At 56.8% G+C, this 21,108-nt stretch overlaps 2 protein-coding genes across 4 annotated transcripts in view; both read left to right on the top strand.

Annotated features, from left to right (window-relative positions):
* SPIRE2 (spire type actin nucleation factor 2) overlaps positions 1-17,581 on the top strand; it is a 30,109-nt gene extending 12,528 nt beyond the window's left edge. The window contains exons 3-15 of one of the 2 annotated variants that reach the window (XM_028478215.2): positions 2,561-2,920; positions 5,495-5,575; positions 5,662-5,826; positions 6,813-6,899; positions 7,049-7,172; positions 7,260-7,429; positions 8,099-8,276; positions 9,261-9,376; positions 11,681-11,815; positions 11,907-11,974; positions 16,192-16,219; positions 16,831-16,946; positions 17,196-17,581. In XM_028478215.2, coding sequence (XP_028334016.1) covers positions 2,561-2,920; positions 5,495-5,575; positions 5,662-5,826; positions 6,813-6,899; positions 7,049-7,172; positions 7,260-7,429; positions 8,099-8,276; positions 9,261-9,376; positions 11,681-11,815; positions 11,907-11,974; positions 16,192-16,219; positions 16,831-16,946; positions 17,196-17,418 — 1,851 coding nt within the window. In that variant the 3' untranslated portion in view covers positions 17,419-17,581. Of the gene's footprint in view, positions 1-2,560; positions 2,921-5,494; positions 5,576-5,661; positions 5,827-6,812; positions 6,900-7,048; positions 7,430-8,098; positions 8,277-9,260; positions 9,377-11,680; positions 11,816-11,906; positions 11,975-16,191; positions 16,220-16,830; positions 16,947-17,195 lie in introns of both variants that reach the window. The other variant, XM_055079123.1, reaches the window with a different exon arrangement.
* Positions 17,582-20,681: 3,100 nt separating this feature from the next.
* TCF25 (TCF25 ribosome quality control complex subunit) overlaps positions 20,682-21,108 on the top strand; it is a 23,808-nt gene continuing 23,381 nt past the window's right edge. Inside the window, exon 1 of one of the 2 annotated variants that reach the window (XM_007125488.3) lies at positions 20,682-20,992. In XM_007125488.3, the coding sequence (XP_007125550.1) occupies positions 20,801-20,992 (192 nt within the window). In that variant the 5' untranslated portion in view covers positions 20,682-20,800. The remainder of the gene's footprint in view (positions 20,993-21,108) is intronic. The other variant, XM_007125489.4, reaches the window with a different exon arrangement.

Here is a 21,108-nt window from a genome sequence, read left to right on the forward strand (position 1 = left end):
CGAACCCGTGTCCCCCACATCGGCAGGCGGACTCTCAACCACTGCGTCACCAGGGAAGCCCTCTTGATTTATTATTATTATTATTATTTGCGGTACGCGGGCCTCTCACTGTTGTGGCCCCTCCCGTTGCGGAGCGCAGGCTCCGGATGCGCAGGCTCAGCGGCCACGGCTCACGGGCCCAGCCGCTCCGCATGTGGGATCTTCCCGGACCGGGGCACGAACCCGCGTCCCCCGCATCGGCAGGCGGACTCTCAACCACTGCGCCACCAGGGAAGCCCCCGCGTGTGTGTATCTTTTGCATCGTTGTCCTCCAGGGAAACCACGAAAGCAGTTTCAAACACAAAAAGTGCCGTGCGCACTGGACGCAGCTTCCTTCTTTTTTTTTTTTTTTAAGGATTTATTTATTTATTTTTGGCTGCGTTGGGTCTTCGTTGCTGCCCGCGGGCTTTCTCTAGTTGCAGTGAGCGGGGGCTACTCTTCACTGTAGTGCACGTGGTTCTCGTGGCGGTGGCTTCTCGTTGTGGAGCACGGGCTTTAGGCGCATGGACTTCAGTAGTTGTGGCATGCGGGCTCAGTAGTTGTGGCTTGCAGGTTTAGTTGCTCTGCGGCATGTGGCATCTTCCCAGACCAGGGCTCGAACTCCTGTCCGCTGCATTGGCAGGCGGATTCTTAACCACTGCGCCACCAGGGAAGTCCAGCTTCCTTATTCTTATTTCTTGTGCTCAGCTGAGCCACTGGTTGGCATGGAGCTGCTTTCCCCTTGGTGCCTCCCTGTCAAGCAGACCCGTGTCCCAGGGCCACTGTGTGAGCAGGGACTGTCGGGTGCACACGACACTGGGACAGATGACTGTCTTCCACAGAAGCTGGATTCCTAGATGTTAATGGCAGTCTGTGAAAACAGGGTTCCCCGCCAAGTAAAATTGAAAGCAGAGTGAAGAGGTCTCTCTACTGCAGGACTCATATTTCTAATGTGCTAATCTACTTTTTAAAAAACTTATTATGGGACTTCCCTGGTGGCACAGTGGTTAAGAATCCGCTTGCCAACGCAGGGGACACAGGTTCGTGCCCTGGTCTGGGAAGATCCCACATGCCGCGGAGCAGCTAAGCTCGTGTGCCACAACTACTGAGCCTGTACTCTAGAACCCGCGAGCAACAACTACTGAGCCCACGTGCCACAACTACTGAAGCCCGCGTGCCTAGAGCCCATGCTCCGCAACAAGAGAAGCCGCCACAGGAAGAAGCCCTTGCACCGCGACTAAGAGTAGCCCCCGCTCGCCGCAACTAGAGAAAGCCCGCGCGCAGCAACGAGTACCCAATGCAGCCAAAAATAAATAAATTAATTAATAAATTTAAAAAAAAACTTATTATGGAGAAAGAATTTCAAGCATATACAAAGCCAGCAGAATAGCATGGTGGGCCCCACAACTAAGGACACACCTGTTCCCTGCGGGCCCCACCCCTTCCCTCCCCACCTGCCCCCTGGTGACCCCACCCTGCTCCCCGTACTCAGGTACAGTTATTTTTTAGGTTTTTCTTTTTCAGGTTAAATTTACATACATTGAAGTTTACATGCAGCTTAAAATACTTAAGGGAGGGGATCTTGCTTCTGGTGAGTTCCAGTGTCAAACTTTATCGAATAAGCTAGTCTTTCTCTTCTGATTTAAAATATACTGTTATAGCATATGAAAGCTAATGTTTCATTAGGTTGCCTCTCTGTCTTTTTTTTTTTTTTTTTGCGGTACGCGGGCCTCTCACTGTTGTGGCCTCTCCCGTTGCGGAGCACAGGCTCCGGACGCGCAGGCTCAGCGGCCACGGCTCACGGGCCCAGCCGCTCCGCGGCACGTGGGATCTTCTCGGACCGGGGCACGAACCCGTGTCCCCCGTATCGGCAGGCGGACTCTCAGCCACTGCGCCACCAGGGAAGCCCCTCTCTGTCTTTTTTTAAACAAAGTTGTTGGGGTAAGCTTTACATTTGGTGAGTTCTGACCAGTGTGTATGCCATGTAAGCAACACTGTACTCAAGAATACAGACCTTTTCCAACGTCCCCGAAGTTCCTGGGCTTCTCCAACCCCCATGCCGGCTGGGAGCCATGGGCCTGCCCTTGGTGACTGTAGATGCGATTTGTCTTGCTTAGGGCTCCGTGTATGCGGAGCCCAGCAGCCTGGAGTTCCGGCTCTGGGCTGTGCACGGGTGTCAGGGCTCCGCACGGCTGCCCAGCTCACAACTTGTACGGATACACGTTCTTCCTCTCTCTCGGCTCAGTTCCCCCGAGAGGAGCTGCAGTCCCGTGGTAAAAGCGTGTTGGGTTACAAGAACTTGCCACACAGTTTTCCACGGTGGCGGTGCTGCTCGGGGAGTACCCTGTTCCCCGTGTGGGTGACCCTGGGCGCGTCCCCAGGGAGGACAGCTGCTGTTCCATTTCACCATGAGAAGCCGCGCGGTGGTGACCTTCTCCTGCGGCGGCTGGGACCCAGGCCCGCCGCCGGCCCCCTCCCGGCCCCCCTCCCGTGCGTGTGTGCCCTCCCTGCCTGTTTGTGACCGCGGGCCGCTCTCCCGCAGGTGGTTCAGTCGCTGGGCTTCGCCATCTACCGCGCGCTGGACTGGGGGCTGGCGGAGCACGAGGAGCGTGAGCTCAGCCCGCAGCTGGAGCGGCTCATCGACCTCATGGCCAACAGCGACCGCGACGACGACGGCGGTGGCGGGGCAGCCGACGAGGGCTACGGGGCCCCCGAGGAGGAGGAGGAGGCCGAGGGCGGCCCCCGCGCCGTGCGCACCTTCACACAGGCCATGCGCCTGTGCGCCGCGCGCCTGACCGAGCCCCGGGGCGCTCAGACCCACTACCAGGCCGTGTGCCGCGCACTCTTCGTGGAGACGCTGGAGCTGCGCGCCTTCCTCGCCAGGGTGCGGGAGGCCAAGGAGGTGAGTGGAGACTGTGGGGCGCGCAGGCCGTAGGGACCAAGGACGTGGGGGCGTCTGGGAGGGGCTGAGGGTGGGGCAGGCGGAGCACGTGGGGGCGGGTGGGGCAAGGGGTGGGGCCGTGAAGGCACCTCCACCCGCAGAGGTGGGGCCGGGTGGGCGGGGCCGGACTGTCCGTCCCAGTCCCTGCCTCCTTCCCTGTGTCCCCCTGTCGGTCCACAGGGGGTGGACTGCAACTGCCCTGAAGGCTTTGTAGGTTTTAGCTTAACCCGCACACCTCCTGCTTACCCGGTTTTGCACAGGAGGGAACTGAGGCTCAGACACTTGCGTAAGTGGCACCTTTACCCCGTGACCTCACTCCTGTTGCCTCTCAGTTAGTTATTAACTTCCCTGATCCCCATGTTTACATCTGCAAAAGGGGCTGTGCCTCCTGCCTCCGGCTCACCTGCCCAGGTGATGGTTCCTTCTGAAAATAGGGTGCAGAGGGCGGCCCAGGACCCATGCAGAGGTGCCAGCGTGCCGGAGCTTTGGGGAGGTGGGCGGTTCAGTGAGAGGACACTCGCCCAGGTGTTTGCCCCGCTGGTGACAGTCTGCTGTTCCCCTCCACCTCCCTCCGCGGTTACCACCCTTTTTCCAGATGAGCAGTTGGAAAGCCTCTGAGAAGCTGTGTCCAGTCCTTGCCCCACGCCACAGCTAGTACAGAGCAGAGGGGGCCTGACCGGCTCCCAGCCGGCCTTCTCCCGGGGCTGCTCTGCTTCTTCGTGGTCTCAAAGTCACAGGAGGTGACAGTCTCCGCCCCAGCTCTCCCAGCCTCTCCCTTGGCAGGAACTGAGGTGTTTCCTCGAAACGGGGGTCACAGCCCACAGGGACCCCTGCCTTCCACCAGCATTTCACAGATGAGAAAAAACAGAGATTTTGGAGAGGTTGGGAGGTATTTTTGGAATTAGCTGTTGCTGGTCCCTGATTCCACCCTGGCCCTTTATGGGCACGTGTCTCTCGTTTCCTCCGACCAGGAAGCGTTCCTGCACAGCTTCCCTGGCCCTGAGCTTGAGCAGGTTCTCAGGGTTGTTTTGATCGATGGGCCTGGGACCCAGCGCAGGACAATTCAGGTGTTGCTTGAGCCACTTGGCCCTCATCTGCAGCCCAGTCCTCGCCCAAGGGGGGTGGCCCCTCTGCACAGCCTGCACAGCCGAAGCCCCATCCCCCTTCTTCCCTCCCCACGCTTCCCCGGCATCTCAGACATGTCCTTCCAGTGCTCTCATTGTGGATGGTCCTAATGCTCTTCTCTCACCTGTCCTGTTGCTGAGGTCAATTCCTTACCCAGGCAATAAAAGCTCTTTGTTTTAGGAGCAAACATCTCTAGACTTCAAGCAGTTGACCCAAGAGAAGTCTGGGAAATTGGAGGAGGTGGTGAGAGGGAGGCCGTTGGTGGGGCGCAGCTGGGCTGGCCTTTGGGGCAGAAACAGCCTACTCAGGGGGCAGGTAGAGATACTCCAGGAAGGACAGGAGACCCGTCTTCATGCCCTTTGCGGAGACCTCCAGGTCACACACGGGCCTGTTTTTAGAATCACACACCTTGTGCTTCTCAGAGACTTGGCAGAGTTTTGTAGAGCATCCCGAAGCAGTTTGGCAGGTGGCTTGGGATGAAAGCCAGGGTAACCGGTTCTGTCTGATTTGGGGCATGGGGAGGGCGAGGCTGTGTGCTTAAGGCAGCTGCTTCTCCAGGGTGGAAGATTGGTGAGAGCAGAGCCCCAGCTGCTGCCAAGATCCACGGCAACGAACCTGGCATCATCTTCCCAAATTCTCAGCATAGAACAGCTACCTAACAGTCCCCAACATCCTTCTTGGGCCCTCACCATGATGGCAGCATTTTTCCCAGTTTGTGAAATACATCCCTGTGACTGTTTGCCGTGACCTGCTGAGTAACTCACTCTCTCGGCTGTCCACCCACCCATCCAACTACCCATTTATTGATTCATTTATTCATTCAACAAATGTTTAAGACCTAGCATGTGTCACACAGTGCTAGGAGCCAGAAACACTAAGATAAAAAAATAAAAGCGAAAACAGAAAATATGGCTCTGGCCTCATGGAGCCAACCATTCAGACAACAATCAAAGCAGCTGATAAACGTACAGCTGCAGATGGGATCGTGTGCAGAGAAGCGGCCGAGGGTGTCCCATGAGGGTGGGTGTGCTTGGGGCCCGGGGGCCCTGTGAGCTGAGGTCTGAAGCCCTCACTGAGGGGATCAGTGAGGGAAGGGGGCAGATCCTCCTGCAGCCAGGAGGTACTGTGTGGGTGCTATGTGGAGGTTGCGCTTTCTCCCCTGCCCTTGCCTGGGAGATGCGGCCACAGATAGCCAGTGGGACGCAAGTGTTCCCGCGTGGCTCCAAGGCTGATGGCTTGGTTCCCCCAGATATCATTCTGAGCCCCAAAGCCTTGTCCAAAATGCCCACTTGTCCCTTTTTTAGCTGGTGGACTCGTAGCCCATGTGGTACGCAAGCGTCCCCAGGGGGACAGACCAGCGGGGCCCACAGCCCCACAGCTGCTGTTCTCCCATTTCTCCTGGATTTACAGATGCTGCAGAAGCTTCGGGAGGATGAGCCGCAGTCAGAGAAGCCCCTGATGGAGCTCGACAGCCTGGGGCGCACGGACTGGGTAAGACATGGCTCCCGCTGGCCCAGGGCACAGCCCGGGAGCCCTGCCCGGGGCTAAGGGCCATTTTCATCTTCTGTGGGGCCCAGGCCCGACTCTGGGTCCAGCTCATGCGGGAGCTCCGCCACGGAGTGAAGCTGAAGAAGGTGCAGGAGCAGGAGTTCAACACCCTGCCCACAGAGTTCCAGCTCACCCCCTTCGAGATGCTGATGCAGGACATCCGCGCCAGGAACTACAAGCTGCGCAAGGTCATGGTGAGCCCCTCGAGGTCATGGTGGGCCCCTCGAGGTCATGGTGGGCCCCTCGAGGTCATGGTGGGCCCCTCGAGGTGATGGTGGGCCCCTCGAGGTCATGGTGGGCCCCTCGAGGTCATGGTGGGCCTCTCTAGGTCATGGTGGGCCCCTCGAGGTCATGGTGGGCCTCTCTAGGTCATGGTGGGCCTCTCTAGGTCATGGTGGGCCACTCGAGGTCATGGTGAGCCTCTCTAGGTCATGGTGAGCCTCTCAAGGTCATAGTGGGCCTCTCTAGGTCATGGTGGGCCTCTCTAGGTCATGATGGGCCCCTCGAGGTCATGGTGAGCCTCTCTAGGTCATGGTGGGCCTCTCTAGGTCATGGTGAGCCTCTCTAGGTCATGGTGGGCCTCTCTAGGTCATGGTGGGCCCCTCGAGGTCATGGTGGGCCTCTCTAGGTCATGGTGGGCCCCTCGAGGTCATGGTGGGCCTCTCGAGGTCATGGTGGGCCTCTCAAGGTCATGGTAAGCCGTGTTGAAGGGGGTCCACGTTCAGCCCCCTCTGCTCGCTGGAGCCCCTGCTTGGTGTGCTGGCCACTGAACTGGGGCAGACGTGGCCCGGAGTCACATGGCGCACGGTCCTTTCAGGGACACAGTGTGACAGGGGCAGGGAGAAGGGGACCAGGGGCAGGAGCTGAGGCTGCAGGATTGTCCCATTTAACGCTCACACAGCCCTTGCTGTGTGCCAGCATCGCTGAGAATCTTAAACGTGCGAGTTAATTTCATTGTTATGATAACCCTATGAGGTGGTGCCACTGACCCCCATTTCCACATGAAGAATCTGAGATGCAGGGAAAGCTTGTGGTCAGGCCTTGAAGGCCACGGCCGCACAGCCACTGAGAGGCAGGCTGGAGTGAGGGCCAGGCGCTGCCCATGGCTGCATGAGCCCTTCTCAAGGCCGCAGCCCTGGCAGATGGGCCCTTAGCCTTGCTGCCCTCACCCCACACACAGGTCAACGGGGACATCCCTCCCAGGGTGAAGAAGGATGCCCACGAACTTATCCTGGACTTCATCCGCTCCCGGCCCCCGCTGAAGCAGGTACCGGCTCCCTTGGGGCGTTTGGAAGGTCGGCTGTAGGGCGCTCACTGCCCCAGGGGCACGCAGGGCCTCCACGTCCGCCCCCGTGATGCCGTGGGCTCCCCAGCTTGGGAGTCGGCCCCCACCTGGCGCTGCCACACCCCCTGCAGGTCTCAGAGAGAAGACTTCGCCCCTTACCCCAGAAACAGAGAACGCTGCACGAGAAGATCCTGGAGGAGATCAAGCAGGAACGCCGGCTGCGCCCCGTGGAGGGCAGGCGCTGGGACGGGCGGGGTGAGCACGGGGCGCCCCCTCCCCTGCCCCTTGCCCCGCCCCCCAACCCGTCCTGTCCTGTCCTGCCTCACCTGCTGCCTGCCCCAGGGTTCGGCTCTCTGCCCTGCATCCTCAACGCCTGTTCTGGGGACAGCAAGTCCACTTCCTGCATCAACCTGTCCGTCACGGATGCCAGGAGCAGTGCCCAGCGCCCACGGCCCCGGGTCCTGCTCAAGGCGCCCACGTTGGCTGAGATGGAGGAGATGAACATATCCGAGGTCAGAGCCCCCGGGTTCCTGAAGAGGGACTGAGGAGGAGCGGGGGAGGTGGGGGGAGGAAGGGGGAGGAGGGAGGGGGAGGAGGGAGAGGGAGGGGAGGGGGAGGAGGGAGGGGGAGGATGAAGGGGAGGAGGGAGGGGGAGGGGGCAAGGACACAGCCAGTGTCTGGTGTCCAGCTCTGTGGGGCGCGCCCTGCTTTGAAGCTGGTGTCCTGCTGTGGGGCTGGGTCTGCCCTGGGGGCAAGCATGGCCGGGCTCAGGACCCTTTCCCATCTTGGTGGCTCAGAAGGGTCACTGGGACGGTGGCCTTGAGCCACTGTGGCCTCTGCACAAAAAGGTCTAAAGCAGAGCGCTCCGTCTGCCTGGGGCTGGGAAGCTGGGCAGCCCCCCTCGGAGGTGAAAAGCCAGCATGTCCCAGCGGGGCTCTGTATCCTGGCTGCTGCCCTCTGAGCCTAGAGACCAGGGTGGTGGCCATGTCCACGGGCCCCACCTGCCCTCCCAGGACTTTCCAGGGGCCGCAGACCAGGGTGTGGTTTTCGAGGCACCCGCCTCCCCCTGGCCTGGGCAGTGTGTAGCGGAGGCCCCTGTGCCCGACACCTCGGCCCAAGGACCGGCAGGAGGCACTGGTGGGCAGAGAGGTCAGGGAGGTGCCGGGCTGGCGTGTTCGCAGGAGGAAGAGTCGCCGTGTGGGGAGGTGACACTGAGGCGAGACCGCTCTTTCTCGGAGCACGACCTGGCCCAGCTCCGGAGCGAGGTGACCTCTGGCCTGCAGCCCCCTGGAGGCCTGGAGCGGGCTCGGCCGCGTGCGGGCAGCGTGCAGTCCTGGACGCCCAGTGGCCAGGAGCCGGGTGGGTGCTGCCCTCCCTTCCCCGGGCGCCCTCCTGTGGGTGCCCTTTGCCCCTGCCCGGTCCCAGCGGCTTCAGAGGGTACAGGGAGCTCGCACCTGCAGGAAGGGTGTTTATCACCCCAGGCAGCCATCCCCCACCTTTTAAAACTTTATTAAATTAGTAATACATATTCGTCGTAAAACTTAAAGAAAAAGTTCCCGTGATTCTATTACCTAGGGATAATTGCTGTTGGCATGTTGGTGTATAGAAAGAAAGCTGGACGGATGGACGGATTGACAGATCCTCCTAGTCTTTCTGTCAGTGGAGACGTGCCCACAGAGTAGCACACACCACTCTGGAGCCTGACCAGGGCCCTGGGTTTTGTCACGAGCCCCGCCCTTTCCCCCGTCGGTCAGCACGCAGGATGGTACGGTTCTGCTGGCCACGCGGGGTTAGTTGGTCCCCTCCGTGGTGAAGGCTGGGCCCCACCAAGTGCCCCGGGTCACAGGGTTGCCACCCCGCCCAGTGCCTCCCACCAGGCATGGCCAGGCCCCCTCCTCTCCCCTCAAGGTCACCTTGAGCCCCCGTGTTGCTTTCTGGCCCCTCCCGGGATGGTCTCATTTAGTGGCTATGATTCACTCCTGGTGTGAAGAGGTCCAGGCCAGGGATTCCGTACCTCACTGTCCCCCGCCATGGTGGAGGTGGACCCCCTCTTCCCCCTCCAACCCTCTCCGCCCCTCTGGGTCTCCAGGCAAAGTGTGGTGAGGGGCGCTGACCAAGGCTGCCATGGCCCCATCATGGGGCTCAGAAACGGGCCCCTCTGGCCTGCCACACTGCACAGGCCCTCGATGTGGGTGACGTGTCCTCTACTAGACCCCTCACCCCCGGGAAACCACCGCACCGTCATCTGCTGCCTGGAGGGCCATCTCCCCCTTCCCTGGGCACAGCTGTCCCGACGCCAGAACTCCTGCAGGTTGTCCTGACAGCCCCCGGCTCTTCTACCAGGTTCTGTCAGCGTCCAGTCCCGGCCTGACCCCAGCTCCCCGCCACGCAGTGACCTGGGCTCGGTCGAGGACAGGCCAGGGCCCTCCGAGGCCCCAGACGCCAATCACCGGTGGCTGGTGAGTGACGGAGGCGCTGTCGTCCGGGGTGGCGGTGATGGGCTGGTGTGCCGCCTGGGCTCAGGAGCGGTGAGGGCTCCCCTCATCGGTGTGCAGGGTCATCTGGGCAGGTTGGGCTTTGCTGCCACCCCCTGGACCTTCTGGGCACTGCGGCCCCCCGGGCCGGAGAAGGGCCTCGCCAAGGGGAGAAGGGCCTGGGTAAGCCCAGTTCCATCTCTGGGGGGTCAGGACCGGTGAGAAGCCCAGCGCCCTGTGTCTGGAAGGCAGCGTGGTGACACCGGAGAGCCCTTCCTCAGGTCTCGAGCCTGTGCCGTTCCCTCTCTGTGCCTCAGTTTCATGGGCTGTGAATTTTGTCTGACTTTTCGTTGTGAAGCGCTAACAGCGGCTGAGGGTCTGAGGTCCCCGCTTGGACCTGAGCCTTGCACATGATTTTATCAAATGGGTGAGAGCAGTGAAGTGCCTGGGGGGCCACAGGGCACCTTGCTGGCGCGTGGAGGAGCGTCCAGGGTGTGGGTGTCACACTCGCCGCCTTGAAGTTTCACCAAGGGCCTCAAGTGAGAACAGATGTTCAAAGGCTTTGGGAAGTTACGGTCGTGTTACTGTTAATACTCCCCAACCGAAGGGCATGCTTTCGCCTCTGAGTCCTGTATTAGGTCTCTGTTGCCGCGTAAAAAATCACCCCCAAACTTAGCAGCTACAACAACACACTTACGATGTCAGTTTCTGTGGGTCCCGAGCCCAGAAGTGGCTCGGCCTGGTGGCCCTGGCTCGGACTCGGAGTGAGGCTGCAGCTGGCAAACCTAGCAGCTACAACAACACACTCACGATGTCGGTTTCTGTGGGTCCGAGCCCCAGAAGTGGCTGGCCCCGGTGGCCCCGGCTCGGACTCGAGTGAGGCTGCAGCTGGAGTGTCGGCAGGGCTCCCGTCTCACCTGAAGGCCCCACCCGCCTCCAAGGAGGCTCCTCCCCCGGCCGTGGGCAGGAGGCCTCAGCTTCTCCGGCGTGGCCTCTCCCCGGGGCTGCCTGAGTGCCCTCACACGTGGCTCCCCCCAGGGTGAGCGATCCGAGAGCCAGGAGGAAGCCAGTGTCTTTATGACCCAGGCTCGGAGGGGACACACTGTCACTTCCACCTTACCCGTTCAGTACAAATGAGTCACTGAGTCCTACTCAGGGGGCCACTTCTTGACAGCAGGGACGTCAAGGATTCGGGGGACGTGTTTGAATTTTACAAGTCCCGTGAGTGTTTCTCTTCCGAGCGGCTTGGCTGTCAAACCCGAGAACTGGAGTGGCCTTGCCTCTACCCGAGTATGTGCTCGGCCCGATCTGCCGAGCACCCAGCTTGCGATCTCTTGGCAATGTGTGCAGTTAGTGTAACATCTGTAAGGTTTAGAGGGGAATTGTTCAAATATAAACAGCACCATCAGGCTACTAGAAACAGAAATCAGCAGCCAGAGGACGTGGACGCTTCTGGTCAGAGAAGAACACGGGGTTCCAGACCCACCCGATGCCGCACAGTAGCAGCTGACCAACAAGCCTAAATAGGACAATCCTGAAAGTCTGACCCATAAACGCTGTCCAACTCCCACCAGCCTCTGGTGCCTCCCAAGCCGCCTCATCTTGGTAGCTAACGTTTCGATTCCGGGCGCCAGGCACTGCGTCCTCTCAGTGGAGCTGAAATGCCCCGCTTATAGAAGAGGAACGGACGCTTTGAGAGATCGAGTTCTGTCCTAAGAACACAGGATGTTCCCCTGGGGGCTAGGACAGGGTGTACTCGCCGTGGCGGCCCAAAGGGCCGGGCGGTTATGACGAGGTGGGCAGGTGCAACCACCTGACTGGCGGACTGGAGTCGCAGTGGATGGTTGGCGCTGGCAGGGAGGTGGGGGGGGAGGGTTCCAGGAGGAGGGGCAGTGGGCCTGGGGACCCTGGCTGGCTTTGACGGGCCTGGTGTTGGCAGGTGGGGAGCAAGGCTGGAGGCGGATGCCTCAGGGCTGGGAGCATTGCGAACGAAGGTGGGACGGGCCGAAGGGTTACATGTGCAACGAGGCCATCGTCGGGCTGGGGGCTGGCCGGCGGGGTGGGCGGGGCCAGCCCCGGTCGGAGAAGCCTGGCCTGTAGCCATGCACAGAGAAGTCCTAGGGAGCAGGACGGCTCCCTGGCGTGGCCAAGCTGAGGAGCGGGGCGTTTTATGGAGCTGCTGGGCTTGGTGGACCAAGGCCAGGGAGGTGCCAGGGTCCTCAGGGAAGAGGGGAACTTATGGAGACACCCTGAGAGCCTGAGACCGGCCCCTCGGGCCTCCTGCCACAGGAGTTCAGCCACCCCGTGGAGAGCCTGGCTCTGACGGTGGAGGAGGTGATGGACGTGCGCCGTGTGCTGGTGAAGGCCGAGATGGAGAAGTTCGTGCAGAATAAGGAGCTCTTCAGCAGTCTGAAGAAGGGGAAGGTTAGGAGCCCGGGGTTGGGGCAGGCGAGGGCAGCACTGGGCCTGGCGAGTTCTGGACAAAACTGGGCTCTAACCAGGCCTTTCCGTACAGATTTGCTGCTGCTGCCGGACCAAGTTCCCACTGTTCTCCTGGCCGCCCACCTGTCTCTTTTGCAAGAGGTGAGTGAGCCTTTTGAATGCACCTTGGCTGTGAACTAACATGGGAAGGAGGGGTAAGCAGCCTCTAGGCTTCTGTCCAGTAGAGCTTCCTGCGGTTCTGAGCATGATCTATCAGGCACTGTGAGTCGTGCGAAGAAGGGACAGAATTTTTAATTTAATCGTAACAGCTGAGCAGCCCCCACTTTCAGCCAAGGTGGGGTAACAGGAAGCAGGACAGGCATCTTCCACATGAAACAGCCAAAAAGAAAGAAAAAAAAACCCTCAAAGACATGAAGCACTGGTTCTCAAGACATCAGGTATCAAGCAACCAACGGGAAGCAGACAGGGTGAGCTCTATCCTAGGACTGCCTCAACTCTGGACTTGGAGCCTGTTCAGCTCCTGGAGTGGAGGAGCTGAAGCTGAGAACCAGGGGACCCGGGCAGCTAGAATTCTTCCCTCTGGAGAGAGTCCTCCAGGAAGCAGGTCTCAAGAGACCTGCAGAAGGTCCCCCTTGAGTGTTCAGAGTTGTGATCAGCACATACATGCAAGGAAATTACTGAGGGTTTGGAAGGAATCATCTTGAAGCACAGATTGGCAAACTCTAGCCCATGGGCCAAATCTGGCTCACTGCCTATTTTATAAATAAAGTTTTATTGGAACACAGCCACACCCATCTGTTTATTATTCCTTTAGCCACACCTAAAATGTTGACTATCTGAGCTTTTACAGGAAAAGTTGACCGACCCTGTCCTAAGGGTTCAAAGGAACAGTACCAGGAATAGTGTCTATTCCCACCAGCCACGGTGGAAAGTTGTGATTCACGGCCACTGAGTGGAATACACAGGAAGGTCTTGCCTCACTAGCGGGAATAAGTGCCCCTAGACTGAGCACTGCACTAGAACTAACAAATCACAAAAGCAAGACCAGAAAGAACCAAACTATTCCCAAGTATCTTAACTGCTTCCCAGAGCAAAGCTCAAGAATAGGAGGGCTTCCCTGGTGGCGCAGTGGTTGCGCGTCTGCCTGCCGATGCAGGGGAACTGGGTTCGCGCCCCAGTCTGGGAGGATCCCACATGCCTCGGAGCGGCTGGGCCCGTGAGCCATGGCCAATGAGCCTGCGCGTCCGGAGCCTGTGCTCCGCAACGGGAGAGGCCACAGCAGAGGGAGGCCCGCATACCACAAAAAAAAAAAAAAAAAAAAAAAAAGAATAGGAATAAAAAAATATCCAGCACCCAGCAAGATAAAACGCCTGGCATCCAATCAAATATTATCAGGCACGTCAAGAAGCAGGAAAACATGACCCATGATGAGAAAATTCAGTCACATCACCCAGAACTGACACAGATTTTAGGATTAGCAGATAAGGACATTAAAAGGTTTGTTTTTTGTTTTTGTTTTTGTTTTTTGGCCACACTGCACAGCATGCGGGATCTGAGTTCCCCAGCCAGAGATTGAACCCCGCGCCCCCTGCAGTGGAAGTGCGGAGTCTTAACCACTGGACCACCAGGGAAGTCCCGTGGACATTAAAAGTTTTGAACTGCATTTCATATGCTGCCAAAGTTAAAGACATGGAAAAGGTAAAGAAGAGACAAATCGAACCTCTAGACATGAAAACTGGAAAGTTTGGGATGAAAATTACACTGGATGATTTATAGCAGATTAGACGTTCAGAGGAATGTGCAGAAGGAAAGATTAGTTAACTTGAACACCTAGCAATAGAAACTATCCAAAACAAAATTATCCAAAACAAAAACATTGAGAGAAAAAAGAATTTAAAAACGGAAAAGGTGTTGGCAAGCCGTGGGATAACGTTAAGAAGCCTAATATAGGTGTAATTAAAGTCCCCAAAGATGTGGGGGCAAAAAAGTATTTGAAGAAATAACAGCTAAAAAGGTTTTCCAAATTTTATGAAAAATATAAACTTACAAGAAACCCAGTGAACCCCAAGCACAAGAAATATGAATAAAATCACACCAAGACACATAATAATTAAATTGATCAAAACCGGTGATAAAGAGAAATTCCTAAAGTCAGTCAGCAAATAAAGACGTGTTTTGTACAGAGAAAGAGAAAGATGACTGCAGATTTCTCATCAAAACATTGCAGGCAAGATGTCAGTGGAACAACATCTTTAAGATACTGAAAGAAGGGAAAAAAAAAAAAAAAAAACGGTCAATCTAGAATTCTGTACCCAGCAAGAGGCAAAAGTAAAGACATTTCCAGAAATACAGAAGCCAAAAATATTCTTCACCAGCAGACCCACACTGGAACAAATGTTAAATGAGGTCTGCCACGTAGATGGAAAATGACACCAGATGGAGATCTGAATGTACACAAAGGAATAAGAGCACTAGGAACCGCAACTCCTAACATATAAGATTATCTTCTTATACCTCTTTGAAAGGTAAACCAATACCCAGCACCCAACAAGGTAAAATTCAGTGTCCCATTATCCAATCAAAGATTACCAGGCATGCAAAAAAATTAATAAAAATGTATTTTTGGGGTTATCACATATCTGTAAGTAAAAAATATAACAATAGCATGAAGACCAGAGGTGGAGGACTGTAAGTATGCTGTTATAAGTTTTTATATGAGATGGTAAAATATTACTTGAAGGAAGACTGTGATAAGTTAAAGACTATCCTATGAGCCCAAAAGCAACCACTGGAATGGCTTGTATGTCAACAAAGAAGATAAAATGGAATCATAAAAAATACTCAATACAGAAAGCATAAACAGGAAAAGGGAACAAAGAACAAATAGGACAAAAAGAAAACAAATCACAAGATGATAGACTTAAACCCAATTATATCAACAGTTACATTAAACATAAATGGTGTAAACAATCCAATTAAAAGGTAGAGTTTCTCGGACTGAATAAAGAAAGCGAGACAATCTGCTGTCTACAAGACATGTAATTTATTTTTAATTTAATTTTATTTTTTGGCTACGCTGCATGGCTTGCAGGATCTTAGTTCCCCGACCGAGGATCAAACCCAAGCCCCCTGCAAACCCAAGCATGGAGTCCTAACCACTGGACCGCCATGGAATTCCCAAGACATGTACATTAAATAAAAGACACAAACTGGTTGGAGAGAGATGGGTGGAGAAAGATACACCACACCAACAGTAGTCTAAAGAAAGCTTGAGTTGATATATTAATACGATACAAAGTAGACTATGGAGTAAAGAATATTATCAGAGTTAAAGGAGTTCATTTCATAATGATAAAAGGAGGACATAATCCTGAACATTTTCCACACCTAGCAGGAGATTCAATATACATGGAACAAAACATTGACAGACTGCAAGGAAAAATAGCTAAATCCATGGTTATAGTTAGAGATATGAAACCCTAAGGGTATAGGAGATTTGAATGACACTATCACCAACTTGAGCTAAGTGACATTTAGAGAAACTAGACCGAACAGTGGCATGTATGTTCTTACCAAGTGCACACGGAACGTTCACCAAAATTGACTATTCTGGGTCAAAAAACAAGTCTCAAAAATGCGGAAGGATTCATATCATACAAAGTATGTTCCCTGACCACAGTAAAATAAAATCAAACTAATACAGAGGTTTGTTGATGGTGAATTAATTATGGCACATCCATGCAAGAGGGCATGGTCCCTTGTTTTAAAAAATGAATTTGGACAATTTGTACTGATGTGGAGAAGAGCCCTGGTGTATCTTTATAGGATAGTACACATGATACCCCATTTCATTTACTGTATTTTTATTTTAAATGTATGTTTTTGTTAATTTATGCTTAGATATGGAGAGTGGAAACTGCTGATAGGCATCATCTCTAGGATGGTCTTTACAGGAGGGGACTCCTGTCTAAATTAAAATTCTCTCTAGTGTTTGCATTTTTACAACAAGGGGCATTTACTTTTGAAATCATGTATGGGAAATAAAAACTGTTAATCACTGCTTAAAGCTGGGCATCTCACTTGAGGGCCCTCTGGCTCTGACAGTGCTTGTGGAGAGAGGGGTCAGGTAGCCTCCACTCTAGACAAGATGCTCCCCAGAAAGAGCGAAGAGGGGCAGAAATATTTTGGGTGTAGAGCTGAGTAAAAAGAAAAGCAAGATTTGGGGGTGAAATGAAAGTAAAGCACTGACGTGGCCAGGGGTCGGGCAGGAGGCAGTGACAGCCTGGCCTCGCCTGTGTGCTGGACGGGTGCTGGACCCCTCACAGCTGACACTGCTAACCCTCTTCTTTTCTCTCCAGAGCTGTCTGCAGTTCCTGCAGCATAAAGGTGAGGACCCCCTGGGGTCAGAGCGAGGGCCCGCATCTCAGGTGCCCTATGGCCTGACTGGGCCTGTCCGGGGCTGCGCAGAGGCTCTGCTGTCTCCTGTCGGATGATCCCTGCTCACTACTCAACCTCTTCAGCTCCTTCCTCCAGAGAAATCCACTCCTACACTTCCCAAGACTGCAGTTTTTAAAGACCCTTGTAAATGGTCCCTTTTTTTAAAAATTAAGTATTCCGCGTTAGTAGGCCAGCGCCAGGAGACCCATCTCTTTCTCTAGAAGTCCTCCTTCTGACACCCCAAATTCCTTGAGGGTTTTTGGAAAGCCTCATTTTGTAGCAGCCTGGGGTGTCTGCGTACACGCAGGCGTGCAAAGAGGTAAAGGATAACATTTGGAAGGATGTCACCCCTTTACACCTCCTCCCAGAAACAATCATCTGTTTGAGGGATTTTTACCACCACTATTTTCAAACCCTTACTTTTTATGCTGCCACTTGGCCATAGAGAGACCACCTCATCCATGTTAAGTACTGATTACATACAGGCCGCAATGCTCCATCCTGTGTGTTGGCGGCTGTCGGGGGGACCAGGGTGCCTGGAGTGTCTCTCTGTGTTGCAGATGAAGATGCCATCTAAGAAGTTTGCACACATCCCCGTGTACACGCTGGGCTTCGAGAGTCCTCAGAGGGTGTCAAGCGCCAAAGTCACGCTGGCACAGAGAAGAGACGCCTTCCAGTGCGTGCCTGCCCTTGGTGACGTCCCTGGGGTGGGCGGGCGTCACGGTCACCTGGAAGCTGGGCCACCTGGAAGCTGGCCGGGGGCCTGTGTGCTGGGGTGGGGTGGGGCGGGGCTGAGAGGTCAGAGCCCAGGACCCAAATTCCTCCCAAGGAAGAGCTGCTGCGGGATGGACTTTGCTCTGCCTGATGGGGGCGCCGGGGGATGTGGAGACTCGGGAGGACCCCTGACGGCCCCGTCTTGCCCCAGACCCCTGCAGGGGCCCCACTGGCGGAGCGTGGAGGAGGAGTTCCCGCACATCTACACCCACGGCTGCATCCTGAAGGACGTCTGCAGCGACTGCACCGGCTTCGTGGCGGACGTGGTGCGCTCCAGCCGCAGGAGTGTGGACGCCCTTAACACCACGCCCCGCCGCGCCCGCCAGACCCGGTCCCTCTACGTCCCGAACACCTGGACACTGGACCTCAAGTGATGGCCGTGGCCCCCTGGCCGCCCGGTCAGAGGCTTTTCGAGGTGCCCGGGTGGCCATGCTTCTGGGGAGGAGCCAGGCTAGTCCTGGACCCGGCGGAGAAGCCCCCGTCCTGGCGCACGGCGGCCCCCGGCCCTCGTGATGCATGTACATATATACATATACAGATACGTTTATATAATATATACACACAGCATATATATATTTATATTCATGCTTTCTGGCCCCAGAGTTCATTTGGGGTCAGGCTCACTCCAGGACCCTCCCTGGGGGAGGCTGTCTCAGGATTCCTTGAGCAGAGCAGGGGGCGGGGTGGGGGGTGGGGGTGGATGGGAACAGATCGTCTCACTCAGATGCGGAGGGGGCACGTGGGCATACAGCAGAGGGCCCCAGCATTGGGGCTCTGGGGAAGAAGGTCCTGCCCGCACGTTTTCTTTTCCGGCAGCTTCCCCTCCCTGGGTGGACGTCCAGGCCAGGACAGGGGTCCTTGGTCCCCAGGAGCCTGGAGCACCCCCCCCCCCACCGCACCTGTGCTCTCCTAGCAGGGCCGTGGGCTGCGGAGGCACCTGGGAAACCTCTGAGTGGGCTAGGATTCCCCCGTTGGGCATCCCAGCCCTCCGTGTGGAAGGTCTGAGGCCAAGCTCACTCCCGGCGCCCAACTGGCATCCGTACCCCGGCCACCCGCCACGCAGCCAGCGTCGCTGGCCTCACACACTCAGAGGTGTGGGGATGGTGCTGGCCCGGGGGCCCTGGCGATGCTGGCGTTCCTGGTACGGGAAGGAGCTCTGTACATTGTACACAAGGCCACTCCTGGCCGAATAAAGGTGGTCTCACAGTCTCCTGGCCGGGGTGTGCACTGAGAGCTCTCCAGTTGCAGGGGTGGGCCTGTGCTCCAAGGGCGGACACTGGGCTCTGAGGGGCCACCTGCTCTCTGGTGCCGTCATGACACAAGCGTGCTCAGGCCCACTCCATGATCTGGCCATCTTGGTCCTAGAGCCGACAGGGCTGTGTGTGTGTGTGTGTGTGTGTGTGTGTGACAGTCGCACAGCCTGCTGCCTGTCACCTCCCAGCCTGGGGACCCTTTGGCCTCATCCGCCAGATCTCTACTCCTGTTCTCTAGGCAAAGGGTTCCCTCAGGGCCGGCAGGTTTGGGGGAAACCTGTGGGTGAGCATCCGGGTGCTCTGCCTGCCCACAAGGAGGGGGGCTTCTCTTGTGACCCGCATCTTACAGATGAGGAAACTGAGGCTCAAAGAGGTGAGGGAATTTGGCCACAGATGCACAGCTTGCCCAGGATCTTCAGGCCTATCGGATGCCAGGCTCTAAGGCCTGGCACACAGATATGGGCCCGGAGGAGGCCCCAACGGACAGAACTTGTAACAGACGGGCCTACAGGTGAGATGCTTTCTTCAGCTAGGGTCCAGGACTCTCGATGACACTTAGAGCACCCAGGAGAAACAGCCCGTTCCCAGCACTTGTTCTGAGCACTTCATGGGCAGGCAGTATTGTTAACCCCATTTTAAAATGAGAAAAGTGGTACAGAGAGGGTAAAGAATTGCCTCCGGTCACACAACCAGCAAGGAGAAAGCACTTCCGAGGGCACATAATCCTGCAGGTGTGGAAACAGGGCAGGTGACACGAGCAGGGCCATGCTCCCAATAGGGGGAGGCCCAGGTTCTAATCCTCACAGGAACACCTTGAAATGAAAGCCCGTCGGAAAACAGAATAAACCCCATCCTGGGACAGCTGGGCTAAGCCAGGAGGGCCCACACAGCTCCAGGGTGAGGTCAGGAAGGAGGGTCCTGCTGTCCTGGCTGCTGGGGCTAACCTCCCGCCGACCCCAGGCGCAGAAAGCTGTAGTGCTGCCGCAGGGAACCCAGCCCTGCCTCCGCTCACCTAGTTTAGATCCTGACAGATGGAGGTCGCTCACTCTAGAACTGTTTACAATCAAGCTTCTCGCTGAGGACCAGGCCTTCGGGAGCACAGGGAGAGGCTCATGTTCAGAGTTGCCTGTTCAAGGAAGGCACCCCTCACAGCCCCCCGGCTGCCAGCTTAACAGACGGCAGGGCAGGAAGCAGCTCCTGGTGACATTTCTCTCGTTTCCATCCACAGGTGAGGCGATAAGCCTGCATAAGCTGGTCACACCTTGGAACAGCAGTGACACAGAATCTATTTAACAACTAGCCTGATCCCTGAACAATCAGAATTTTTAGGAGGATGGTGCCCTGGAGGTCCTGTATGTGCTGAGCATGACTCTTAGTGGCTGGATTGGGGGTGTGTGGGGGGTGAGGCAGCAGCCACGTGCCAGCCAGCGTGAAGCAGTTCAAGATCCCAGTGACCAGTATGGCTGCCAGGCCAGCGGTGCAAGCACTGGCACACACACCTGCTTCCCTTCTGGGACTGTGCCAGCAGCCTTCCTCATCTCAGCTCTGGACCCACAGACAGGAAGGCAGACCCACATTCTACCTGGGCCAGTTCCTTACTCTCTGAGTCCCAGTTTCTTTACCTATAAAGGGGAGGACGTCTACCTTCCAGGGCCAGGTAAGAACCCAGGACAGGGCTTGGCGCCACAGTGAGGGTCGTCTGCGACCCTCCTCCGTCAGGGTGGGAGGGCCCCTTCCCCACACCAGACCATCCTGCTCTAGCAGAGGTTCTCAGTCTGCCTGTACACTCTGAGCTCCTGAAGACCTTTTAAAAAATGTCAATGCCAGACCCCACATAGGAATTTCTAGGGATGAGTCCTCGACCTTCACTGTAAAAATCCCCGCAGGAGATGAGGACACACGTTAAGGGTGGCGAGCCTCCACCTTAGACCACGGATTCCCACACCTAGATATAGAGGAAAATCACCTGGGACGCACTAATGACGACAAAAAGCAAACGCCCAGGGCGTACCCTAAGGGTCGACTTCAGCCTGCCCTGGGCGGGGGGTGCAGATCCGCAGCTTTGGGAAGCTCCTCGGCTTGGACGCGCCTACTTTTAATGAGGACAGAACTGCCTCGCCGGCAGCCCTGGAGGCGGCCTGCAGCGGCTGGGCGCATCCCCCCGCGACCCGCCCCCAGCTGCCGCCTGGCCCCGCCCCCGCCCCGCCGGCCCGCACTCGCTACTGGATGCTTGAGCCCCGCGCCGTCCAAACGTCTCTCGCTGGTGCGCCTCCAGAAAACCCGGAGACACCCTCCCGCGGAAGCGCCCAAATCGCACGAGAACTCGCCCGGAAGTGCCTGCGCCTTCTTTGATGCCACCGCAGACAGAGAGGAAGTCCCGGAAGGCCGTAGCGCGCAGACGCGACACGCCAGACACCGCGCCTTAAGTGCGCAGGCGCGCCGTCCGCTCTCTTTTCGGCTCTTCCTTCTACCCGTCTCTAGACGTCAGCGGCTGTTGGGTCCTATGTCGCGCCGGGCCCTCCGGAGGCTGAGGGGGGAACAGCGCGGCCAGGAGCCCCTCGGGCCCGGCGCCCTGCAGTTTGTCCTCCACGATGACGATGATGTGGAAGAAGAAGCCCCAAAGCGGGGGCCAGGTGGCCGGCGCCCCCGGGGCGCAGGGAAAGAGGGCGTCCGAGTCAACAACCGGTTCGAGTTGGTGAGGCGTGGGGCTGCCTGGGGTGGGGGCCCGGGGTGGGGGCGGCAGGCGAGGCGGGCCTGTGACGTCACGGGGCGGGGCGACTGGGGTCTGGGCTGCAGTGGGGGCGGGGCGAA

This window comes from Physeter macrocephalus, chromosome 17 (assembly GCF_002837175.3).
Source record: "Physeter macrocephalus isolate SW-GA chromosome 17, ASM283717v5, whole genome shotgun sequence".
NCBI lineage: Eukaryota > Metazoa > Chordata > Mammalia > Artiodactyla > Physeteridae > Physeter > Physeter macrocephalus.